The 12,507-nt window shown below is 40.2% G+C and overlaps 1 protein-coding gene across 1 annotated transcript in view; it reads left to right on the top strand.

The window, feature by feature from the left end:
- The window catches only part of WDR88 (WD repeat domain 88), a 25,751-nt gene extending 13,872 nt beyond the window's left edge, over positions 1-11,879 (top strand). The window contains exons 8-11 of the mRNA XM_006016628.3: positions 1,428-1,510; positions 9,077-9,145; positions 9,521-9,610; positions 11,331-11,879. Coding sequence (XP_006016690.1) covers positions 1,428-1,510; positions 9,077-9,145; positions 9,521-9,610; positions 11,331-11,468 — 380 coding nt within the window. The 3' untranslated portion in view covers positions 11,469-11,879. The remainder of the gene's footprint in view (positions 1-1,427; positions 1,511-9,076; positions 9,146-9,520; positions 9,611-11,330) is intronic.
- The last annotated feature ends 628 nt before the right edge of the window (positions 11,880-12,507 follow it).

Genomic DNA, 12,507 nt, shown 5'->3' on the forward strand with positions numbered 1-12,507 from the left:
CGACTTCTCATGTGCTTCTGGGGATGTGAGGAGGAGCCCGGCTGGGTCTGCACCGGCCAGCAGAAGCGGTGGCGGAGCCATGTGCCACTCGGAACGGGACGAGCCTGCACTGGTCAGTCCCGAGTGGCACACGGCTCCGCCGCCGCTTCTGCTGGCCGGTGCAGACCTGGCCGGCCTCGTTCCATCCCCAGCAGCACATGGGAAGCCAGCTTCAGCTACATACTGCTTTTCCTCCTGGTGCCAACCCAGTTCTGCCCAGGCAGGTCCTGCAGCACCATGTCAACCTGGGCATGGCACTGGCAGGCTGGGTGGGACCCAGGTTAACCCTGGCCTTGCTCCGTGGCTTCTCAGCACAAGGTCACCCGGTTGTAGCCAAGTGGCTCCTGCAACACCATGTCAACCTGGGCATGCATGCCATGTCAACCAGAACCATGTCAACCCCTGCAACTTCATTGATGTCAAAGGTCACGTGACATCACTTCCTGATATGATACCACTTCCTGTGACATCTTTGAATATGGCTTGCCGGCCCACTGGGTGATAAAAAGTTCGTGATCCGGCCCCACATTCAAAAAGGTTGGACACCTCTGATTTAGTCTGTGATATTTTATTCCAGAGTTGAAGGAAATACCTTTAAGTTATTGTTATGCTAAATATCCTCTTACCACTTTGCTTTGCTTGACTACTGCAAGTGCTTAAGCTCTGTTTGGCTGTTTCACCTCAGAACCAAATCTTCTAAGTTAAATGAGTTAGGTACAGAATCTGTGGAAGGAAATCAGACTGAGAACATACAACATGATAGCACCAACTAGATGGGCAGTAGCTGAATTGCAGAAGGCCTCTGACTGACCATTGGTGTTTAAAATTATCACTTCTACCTTGAAATCGTTATGGTTCAACAGTTCAAAATTAACTAGATAACTATAATACATTTATTTGACTGTCTACTCCATAAATTAGGAATATACTCTATTATTTTGCAGTCAAAGACATAGATTTACCTCAGGAAAAGTTTGGAAAACCTCCTAGTACGTGAATATACATAAACTGTTGAAAACACAAAACTTATCATTACAAGAAAACCTGTAGTGATAAGCATGTGATTTTTTTTTTGGTAGCTAGAGTATAGGAATCCTAAAAATGACTTTTGTTATTTTACAATGCCTCCTCAAATTTCAAAGTCAACAGCTTTTTTAAATCCTTTTTTTCTCAAAGCTCAGTTATATATTTGATAAATTTAATCTCATGCTGGTTTCTGTACTCATTAAAAACCGCAGAAAGGACTTCCACTATCTTGTTAAAGCATGACTAATACCAGTATATTATTTAAATTTTATTAACATAGTCTGACTCACTGTTGGAAGGAGTCAAATTTTTTGTCTGTATGAGGAAGCAAATTAATATGGTATTCTAATCTTGTCTTTCAGCATCTCTTGTGGTGTCTGGAGCATATGACAAAAATATAGCTGTATGGGATATAAGAACAGGATATAAAAAGCTAACTTTACAGGTATTGATTCAGTTCTTATTTGATTGCTCGTTTTAGTAAGAAGGTGCAGCACTTGTGTATATTTGATATTAACTAATGTATATATCTCTGTATCTTTTTGGTTACTCCCTTCATACTTATAGATAGGAGTATGCCATATACTTGTGTAATTTTAATTTCTTGGGATAACATATTCAGTTATAATGACTAGCAAAATTATTGCTTTGTCAGAGCTATTATTAACATACTGCTGGATTTCTCTTTTGTTCCACCAGTTCAATAGTGTTGACTGGAACTGCATGTTTCTCTTGCGAGATTGTTTCTTCCATCAAGAAAGCAAGAGTATGGCTAATTTGTGTATTAATATGTGTACTTATCGACACAAAACAATACATTAAAATAATGTTAAGGTTGCAAAGGAAAGCCCTCAAAAGTCAGGAAATGTCATCATTAAGTTAGTGTTTGGAGTTATCTACTTAGGAATTTGAAAAGACCTTCAAGAAAGGCCCATTAAAGTTTGAGTACTGATTGTATATGATCAGAAATGAACAGGGTAGGTCATCTTATTTAAGAGGAATGGCTTGTCCACATATGTTAATCTGTAATAAAATGGAATGCAAATTTAAGTAGCTATTCCAGATTAACAATATGTGCAAATCCTCTTATCCTGAATAAAAGGATCTGCCCATGAGGTAAATGTAGAGTGCTCAGGCATTATCCAGCTTTGGTGACATTAGGACTGGTCTATTACCATGTGCTGTACATTGGACTGCCACAGAAACAAACTTATTACCTTTAGACTGTGAAGAATATAGTGGCTTTTACCATGAAAGGGCAGAAGGATTTAGTTTATCAGTTGCTTTGAATACTAAAAGTAGAACCATGGTGCAAAAACCAAGTTAATGGTTTCATTTGAATTTTTTAGCTTTACATCTTTTAAAGTAGAAAAGACATTAGTTTAAGCATTTATTTATGGAACTGAATTTCTTTAGTACTGCTCTATGGTAATATCATGGGTGTGTCTATACATATGCTCCGGAGTGTGTGTGTGTGGGGGGGGGGGAGAGCGGCTCTGAGAGATGCTCTAATTAAAGCGCCCACAGTGCTACATGTGTTCGGTGTCCCACACTTCAAAATGGCGATGGGGGCACTTTAACTAAAGCTTGTTTGACAAACTGTAGTTGAAGCACTCCCACCACCATTTTGAAATGTGGGGATACTGAATATATGTGACATGGAGGCTGCTGGAGTGTGCTAATTAGCACGCTCCAGCAGACTTGATTAAATGAGTCTGCTCCGATGTGTGCTAATTAGCACGTGTTGGAGCAGAGCTCTGTCATGTGTATGGGTGCCCATAGAGACTGGCTATAGAGACTTCAAAGAAATCGCATTCTGAAACCAGAGTCTAAATAAAAAAAATTCTTATTTTAAGTGAAAAATTGTTGAACGGAGCTTGAGAGTACTGATCATCATTATTACATCATGATTTTGATCTGGCAGCTGTGATGCTTAAGAATAAACTCTATGACTTTTAATATAAAAAGTCAATCACTTGAAATGCTCTTCAGGTATCTAATGTTAGTAACTTGTGCATATGGGTTGTAAAGAGCGTCAATATAATCTAGCAGCCGTAGTGAATTTAGTATACTATGATATTGGCAGTAAAATTTTAACTCCAGTGGTACTAGCACAGCTTACTCTAGAATTTTAAAACTTTGTTTTTGAAAATGTGTTCATTTTATTTATAGATGCAATTGTTATGGCTTTGTGCACAAGAGCAGTAATTTTAAACAGTTTTGTAAAGTTATGCAGTAACATTGTTTTGGTGGAGGTTGAAGCTGGTATATGATAGCTACCTCTTAATCCAGATAAATTTAAGAAGCAGTTCCTCTCTTTCTGGAATAAGACAACTAAAGTAATAGAAATTACCACCCTTCAGAACATAGATACATTTAAAGCAAGCATAAAACTGAGACACATGAACAGAGGGGGTTGTCCTGGGCGTGTTTGGTGGAGTTGTGTGGATCACTCGGCAGAAGCACTGCATGCAGCCAAAGAACAGGCAGAGGGGCAAACAGAAAGCTGAGCAGACAGCAAGAGAAAGCAATGGGGACTGGAGAGAAAGTAAAAGGGGGGGGGATCATTTTGTGCAGAATGCTGCGTACAAAGAAGGTTGGAGTTTTGAGCAAAGAAACTGCCTCTTGTTTGATTTTGACAGTGTTCAAGCAAACAAAATGTAGTGTATATTCTTTGTAATTAAACTGGATTGTATCAAGGATGTCTCTGATTCTATCATCAGTTTATCTTCCTAACAGAAAATATCCAAGAACCCAAACAATTAATGAATTTCAAGAAGTTCAGAGTTTTCACAGATTCATAGATGTTTGGGCTGAAACAGACCTTAGCAGATCATCAAGTCTGACCCCCTGCCCCGGGCAGGAAAGAGCGCTGGGGTCAGATGACCCCAGCCAGGTGTATATCTAGCTTTGTCTTGAAGACCCCCAAGGTAGGGGAGGTGTTGCTCTCCCTTGGAAGCCCATTCCAGATTTTGGCAACCCTTACTGTAAAGAAGTTCTTCCTGATGTCTAACCTTTATCTTCTCTGTGTCAGTTTGTGGCTGTTGTTCCTAGTTACCCCAAGGGGTGCCCTGGTAAACAGAGCATCTCCTATTCCTTGCTGTCCCCACCCCATGAATTTGTAGACGGCCACAAGATCACCTCTCAGCCTTTTGCGGAAGCTGAAGAGATCTAGAGCCGTCAATCTCTCCTCGTAGGGCTTCGCCTGTAGGCCCCTAACTATATGAGTGGTCCTCCTCTGAACCCTCTCGAGGCTGTCCACATCCCTCTTGAAGTGCGGCGCCCAAAACTGGACACAGTACTCCAACTGCAGCCTGACCAGTGCCGCATAAAGGGGAAGTATCACCTCCCTGGACCTGTTTGTCATGTACCTGCACTTGCTATCATGTAACCATGATAAAGCGTGGTTAGCTTTACTGATCACTTTGTCACATTGATGACTCATGTTCATCTTGGAGTCAACAGTGACTCCAAGATCCCTTTCTGCTGCTGTCCTGCTGAGAAGGTCCTCCCCCAGCCTGTAAACATGTTGGTGATTCCTTCTCCCCAGGTGCAGCACCTTACATTTGTCCATATTGAACTGCATCCTATTCTGTTCCGCCCACTTTTCCAACCTGTCCAGGTCCACCTGGGTTCATTCCCTACCCTCTGGTATGTTAACCTTACCCCATAATTTGATATCGTCTGTGAATTTGGACAGAGTGCTTTCCATGCCCTCATCCAAGTCACTGATGAAGACATTGAACAGCACCAGTCCAAGGACCGAGCCTTGTGGGACTCCACTGCCGACACCTTTCCAGGTCGCTACTGACCCCTCCACCACCACTTTCTGGGTGTGATGCCTAAGCCAATTTACCACCCACCTGACCATGTAATCATCTATGTCACAGTCACTCAGTTTATCTATAAGAATATAATGAGATACCATATTGAAAACGTTCTTAAAATCCAAGTAGATGACATCCATTTCTATTCCTGCATCTAAGCATTTTGTGACCTGGTCATAAAAAGAAACAAGGTTAGTCAGGAAGAATCTACCTGCTATGAATCCATGCTGGTTGCCCTTTAGCATTGCTTTCCCCTCTGGACTCTCACAAATGTGATCCTTAATCATTTTTTCAAAGGTTTTCTCAAGGATAGAGGTGAGACTAACTGGTCTATAGTTACCTGGATCCTCCTTCCTCCCCTTCTTGAAAATAGGGACCACATTGGCCCTTTTCCAGTCCCCTGGGACCTGACCTGAGCACCAAGAGTGCTCAAACAGCAGTGCCAATGGCTCTGCTATGCCACCGGCCAATTCCTTCAGCGCCCTTGGATGAAGATCATCTGGGCCTGCTGACTTAAACACATCCAGCCCCTCCAAGTGTCTCTTCACTAAGTTGGTGCTAACAATTGGTGGGCTGGTTTCCTCTTTATGCCTGTCTATGATCCAGCTGGGAGATTTGTCCTGATACGAGTTCAGGAATACAGAGGCAAAAAACTAATTGAAGAGCTCAGCTTTGTCCCCCCCCATCTGTCCCTAATTGCCCTTGTTTGTCTTGTAGGGGGCCTATGCTACCCTGCACCTTCTTTTTGCTCCCTATATACCTGAAGAAGGACTTTTTGTTGTCTTTAATTTTGGTTGCCAGCCTAAGTTCCATTTCTGCTTTGGCCTTTCTGACTGCCTTCCTGCAGGTGTGGGCCAAGTAGGTATACTCTGCCTTGGTAGCAACCCCCTGCTTCCACAACCTGTATTCCTCTTTTTTTGCCCCAAGGCTTTCCTGGGTTTCCCTGTTCAGCCAAGAGGGTTTCTTGGCCCCTTTGCCCCCTTTTGTATGCAAGGGGATTGTCTCCTTCTGTGCCCTTAGGACTGCTCCCTTTAGGAATGACCACTCTTCCTGAACTCTGATCTCAGCAATTCTCCTGTTCTTCATTGCTTTGCTAACTAAACTCCTGAGCACACTAAAGTTAGCCTTTCTGAAGTCTAGCACTTCTACCCTACTGGTTATCTTTCCCACCCTATGCCACATAGTGAATTCAGTCAAGTGATGGTCACTATCCCCTAGGTTACCTCGTATTAGTAGATCCCCCACCAAATCATCCCCTGTAGCTGGGACCAAGTCAAGTAAAGTGTTTCCCCTTGTGGAACTGTATACCTCCTGTGTTAGGTGGAGGTCCTGTATGCAGGTTAAGAACCTACGTGAACGGTTGGGTCTAGCTGACTGCTCCTCCCACCAGATATCTGGGTAGCTTAGGTCACCCCTGATAACCATGTCCCTTGACCATACGGCCGCTGAGTGCTGTCTGGAGAATTCCATGTCCAACTCCTCCTCCTGATATGGTGGTTTGTAGTAGAACCTCACTGCCAAGTCCCTTTCCCCTGGACACCCTTGCATTCTGACCCACAATACCTCAATTTACCTCTCCTCTGATCCCATCTTGATTATGGAAGATATTTCTTCTTCATGTAGAGAGCCATACCTCCCCCTTTTCTCCCTACTCTATCTTGTCTGTACAGCCTATAGCCCTCAATGTTTATTGCCCAATTGTGGGTAGGGTCCCACCAAGTTTCAGTTAGCCCAACTAGATCAAAGTTTTTGTTTGCAAGCAGAAACGTAAGTTCCTCCTGCTTGTTCCCCATGCTCCTAGCATTAGTATAGAGACATTTGAGCCCCCTGATGGGTGCCCTTGGTGCCCCCCTGTCCTGATGGCCATTGGGTCCCTTAGTACTTACGTGGGCTGTTCCAATGCATGGCTCGTGGTTTGTTGATCCGAGGTTCTCACTGTTGTCTGCATCCCTGTCCCATGATGAACCTAGTTTAAAGCCCTGTGTAGGAGATCAGCCAATCTGTAAGAGAACAGACTCTTACCTTTTGAAGAGAGATGAAGACCATCCTGTCCCAGGGTGCTCCTTTCATGGAAGTGTGAGTTGTGGTCAAAGAAGCCAAAACCCACCTGATGACACCAACTCCAGAGTTGCAGGTTGACTTCTCCAATGCAGGTGTTGTGATGCTGACCACAATCGCCGACCAGGAGATTTGATGAGAACTGGGAGGATTGATGAGAAGTTAAAATTTGCAATTGCTATGCTTAATTGTCTTTTGAAAATGTCTATGGCTTTTTTGCACAAAAGAATCTGGTTGACTTTTTTGCTTGTACTGTTCTAGGTTCAGTTACAAACTTTACCAAAATTGAATAGTGAGTCATCTCCATTTCATTACTTTGAGTAGACTTTTGTGCTAGGTTCAAGAGAAACTTTTGGTATGATTCTTTTTCTTACGCTAATTCCGTGCAAATGTGAATCTGTTGATTTTAAATTATTTAGTCCTGACTTACATTGCTATAAGGGCCTTGTTAAGTGAAAGGAGAATCAAGCCTACCCTTATCAAGTTCTGTGAGTGCCAACAATCCCATTTGGAAGACTTCTGAAAAGGCTAGTCTTTTCAAAATACCTCAGAAAGTAGCTTCCTGAAGAAAACACATAGCTTGCTACCTTTTCAGGAAATCATGTAACTCCTTATTCAGGAACATTTCTCTATTCAGGAACTATCAATAATTGGTCAAGGCCCCATAAGCTTAATTAAGCGCATGCTTAAGTGCTTTTCTGAATTATGGCTATTCAAATTAAAGTTTTTGAGCAATCATACCCCATCCAGTTTGGGGTTCTTTAATGGCTTTCAGTTCAGACTCTGAGAAACATTATTATCAAGCTACACATTTTCTTGCAGTACAGGTTTTTCACATAACAGCCACTTGTAATTTCCCAGTTCTCAGCAGTCACCATCTGTAACTCAATTTCCTGTAAAATTAGAAGACATCTGTTTAAATGTTAATGTCTCTGCAGCTATGGAGAATTCCAGTTTAGTATCCATGTGTCTATATAAACAAATTCTACACTAGTTACTAAAAATAAAAGCACTTTTTAAATGCTCTTTCTAAATGCCAAACTTGTGTGCATCATTTTAAATGTATCTTTCCCTTGATTCATGTCAAACGAGTATTAATTCCTTCATTTTTTATAAACACCTATAAATTAACACTTCCCATATTTCAACGAAAATTGGTTTGAACAATAGGAGTTTTGTTGGTATTTCCTTTCATGTTTGAATAACTTCACAATTTGAGTCACTTCTTCATTTTAGATTTCTGTTCTTATGATAAGATACCTGAGGATGCTACTATAAATCTCTGTGTGCTTAGTGATTAGGTGTGAACCTCTTACCTGGTCTGACTCACTCATTGCAGTTCTTTGTCCCGACCTGCCTTCTGAATTGACTTCCTATACCTGAAATTAGGAGAAGCTGCTGGTGGCTGCCTTGAACGTTCTCCTACACTTTAGGTGCAGGTACACGCGTGCTTTACTGAAGAGTAGACTGATTAACTCCACCATAGAGTATCACTATTGCATCACCATCTACACATGCCCTGGCATTAGGGCACAGCAAACTAATGAACTCTGCCATAAGGTAGTACTGTTAAGGACAGTACTATTTTACAGTGGAGTAATTAACTGTGCTGAAATGCACGTAGAGGTGGTGATTGGGCAGGGGCCAGACTCCTGGCTGTCACCTAAGAACACAGCTCTGCAGGTTCTGCACCCTTGTGCCCCAGGCAGCTCCTCTGCTGCCTGATACCGCCACCCAGAGCCCGGGACTGCCTTCTCCCGGACCCCGACCATGCCTATTGCCAGCCCAGGCCTGCTTTGCCCCAGCTCAAATTGCTGATATCACTGGCAGCCTAGTCTCCTAGACAGTGAGCCAGTGTGTGTGTGTTGCCAACACTGCATCTCTTAGCACTAGCTGGGACTCTACTCCTTCAGAGACCACAGATGAGAAATAGCCAGTGTCAAGTGTGTGCAGAAAAGATGTGACTGCCTGTGTCTGTTCTCTTGACTATGAGGATGAATGAGCTTGCACAGAGAATGTACGTCATACAGTATGCTAGACTGAATCTATGGTGAAGGTAGTTATTTACTTATAAAAGTAATGAAGCTCTTACTTTGGGTTATGGTTGCAATTTGCTTTACTTGCAGGGTCATGGAGACTGGGTGATGGATGTTGCAGTTAGCAGCAACAAGAAATGGATTCTCTCTTCCTCAAAGGTAGCAGTTAATCTACATGTGGTTTAGGAAACTAACTGGAAAATGGATATCACTATATGTTTCAACATTTATGTGAGAAAAATATGGCTTAGTACAGAATTGGCCCAGATAATGTTTCTGTTGTAGTTCTACGACTACTTTAATTACAGAAAATACTAAAATAAATGTTACATGGAGGTATGTATTTTTGGCATGACCCAAAAAATCCAGTTTCTTTGATTGCTATAGACTGATTATGTTTTCAAAATTATGACAGGCTTAAAAACATGTTTTTCTTATTCAAGAAATATTTGTAAGATGCATACAGAATTACTTGTTCTTTGTTTACTTTATAAAGTTTTTCCCCCTTAAACAGCTGTTATTTCCGTGTTTTAGGATTCTACTTTGAGATTATGGAACATTGAAAAGGCTGATCATATACCTGCAGTGATAGAAAACAGGAAAAGAGGCTCACAAATAGTTCAGGTTTTACTTTTTCCTTTCACTCTTTATTCAAAAACAAAATATGAAGGCTGGAGAGATGATTTCAAGATGCTGGGATTAAACATGGCTTTTACCTTATTTTTTTCTTGCCTTTGCAGAGATCATGTACTTGATTGCGGGAGTTTCAAAAAATGGGATGGGAAAGTTTCAAAATAATGTTGCCAGTTTTCATCTTTGTTTAAAAATAGAATTTGGACAAAATTTTGTGTGCGCCAATGTTGCTGCATTTTTAGAAACAACAGTAAACCATCTGATGTGCTTTTCAAATAAAAAAAAATGGCTTCCTGTGCCTGATACTCTTTGAAGTGACTAACTGGTTATTTACCAGTATTGCTGACCTCAGGCAGTAATATTAATGAATATAAATCAACATATATTAACTCCTGGGTTTGTGTGTGTGTGTTCTGTGATTTTGTAAAGTGGATTATAAAGTAGATTACACTTAGAAAGAATTAACATTAATAGCCTCAATTCCATCAAAATAAACCAGTTACCAGGTCCCCTGCTAATTATTTCTGATGTCAGTTTTGCTGGTTCCTATATGCTTTTTTATGAAGCAAGTAAAACTAAATGAAAAGATAATATGGAAAATAATCCATAATTTAATTTTTTATCTATTACTTTTTATCAAAGTTTCCTGTTGAACTTAAAGTCCTCAAAACCAGCCAAAGCAATTATTCTAAACTTTAAATATATCTGTTGCTAATGTGACAGCAGTAAAAATATATTCCATACAGTCATATAACAGTATCAATTGATGGAGATTTGCGACTATTAGTCTTTAGAAGTACTGGAAATATTTCAGCACCTAGGGGCAAAAGATAACACCTGCTTCATTATCTTTCTTTTTTGAAGTTTTATGCATAATAAATTGCAAAATAGTACTATGTTGATCCATTAGAAATTCAACAATCATGAATACAGCTGTGTGAAAACCTTGTCTGACTGAAGCCAGTAAGAAAAGGACTGAAGACTCCTTTCCATTGGGCACTCTACACATGTGCTTTAATGTGCATTAGCCTATTTTAATGTTCATGAAAGAGTCAAAAAACATTCTCTTTAGGTAATGAGCGTTAAAGGCTTTTTAAAATAGACTTTTTCTAGTACCTCACAATGGAAGGTACTACATTTAATGTGCAGTACCTAAAGTACTTTAATGAACGTGTAGACACTCCCATTAATTTCAGTGGGGTTGGGATTTCACCAACAGTAGTTTTATGATATGATAGGAATTGGGGAAAAGGCAATTTTTGTGGTCTGCTTATTTATTTCTGTTTCATAGCTTCTGTAATCCAAAGGATCAGGTGCTTTAGCAGAGGAATGGAGTTAAAAGAGCAAAAGGAGGGACTAAAGAGCTATTTTAACAGCTTTCAGTTTTAATTTCAAATAAAAATGTAGTTCTAATCATTGTTAGATTGGAGCAGAGAGCCCATCTTTGTTTTCTAAAATCCCATCATACTTCCAGTGCTATAGAAATAATATTTTATTTGCTAATGCAATATTACAAACCACAGAAAAGATAAATGCATATTTAAGGAAGTTTTATGTGCAAGGACTGACTGAGCCTGAGCTCCAATTGAAGTTAAAGCACATGAAGCTCAGAAATCAGGTTTGTGCATGAATAATAGAACTTGATACTGACTGTCATGTGTAATCAATTAACTGAAATAGCCTTTTTTTTTTTTTTGCATTTTTACATCAGTGTGAAGACTGTGAGAAGCCTTTCTCGCTTCTACAATGCAATGATTCTGGTGTGGTAACAAAGTGTGTATTTTGTCGACTGGCTACGCCAACAAGAAATATTCTGCCATTGCCACCTACATGTTCTCCTGATCTCTGAATTCATCCCAGAAATGTCTATTTGTTAATACCTGGGGTATATTAAGCATATGTCTGTGCATATTTGTGAATATCTGTATGTATTTTAGGCAGACAAGATTCTTTGCGTAAATGTGATATCTTTTATTGGACCAATTAAATAGTTGGAAAAATGTTAAGCTTGCAAAGAACTATTTTTCCAACTACTGTATTTAGTTGGTCTAACAAAAAATATCACATTTACCCAAAGAGCCTTGTCTGCCTATGTCCTTAGACCACCATTGTTATAGCCAGCACTCCTGTATATATTTTATGCACACAGAAAACTAAGAACTTCCTTTAAACCCCTGTGCTGTACATTGACCTTTACATTAAAAAATTATTTTGATTCACTGATCGGGTGTGCAGTAGTTTCCTAATATAACATGACAAGATCAAGCCGTAATTTCTGAAAACAATTCATGCTGTCCTGTACTAGAAAATTACCTCCTTACCCTTCATTAAATAGTTCTAGGAGAGCTCTGTTTAAGTTCTGTATAATACAGACCTGCTCTTGCCATGTACAGAACAATTCCAGCACTTCCCAGGGTTGGCCTCTAAAGACCACCCCTATTCAGTAGTTATATGAGAATGAGTTGTAGTCAGACTGTGTCCTCTTAAGAGGAATTTATTAGGAAAAAAAGTAACTTTTACCTTAGTAAGTAGCATGTAGCAGCCTGGAATGTAATTAAGCTGTGAAACAAAGGGGAATCCATTATACATATGTAGATTTCTTCCTTTTTGAATGTGTTTCTCGTAGAGCCTTTGAAACAACAGCTGCAATCCCAAAGTCATCTTCTTCTCATGTCTACACCACATTTGACCATTTTATTACACATGCTTGTGCTTTGTTCATTGTACTTTGGAAGATCTTTGCAAATGGTTTTTCATTGTGCCTTCAAGCAGTAGGCATTGATTTTGACCCTACAAATTGATCCTGAGGTTAAATGCAAGTTACTGTTTAAGAAATGGCATGTTTCATCCAGCTTTATGGGATAAAATATTGTATAAAATATTAGGTG

Source organism: Alligator sinensis, unplaced genomic scaffold (genome assembly GCF_000455745.1).
Source record: "Alligator sinensis unplaced genomic scaffold, ASM45574v1 scaffold170_1, whole genome shotgun sequence".
NCBI lineage: Eukaryota > Metazoa > Chordata > Crocodylia > Alligatoridae > Alligator > Alligator sinensis.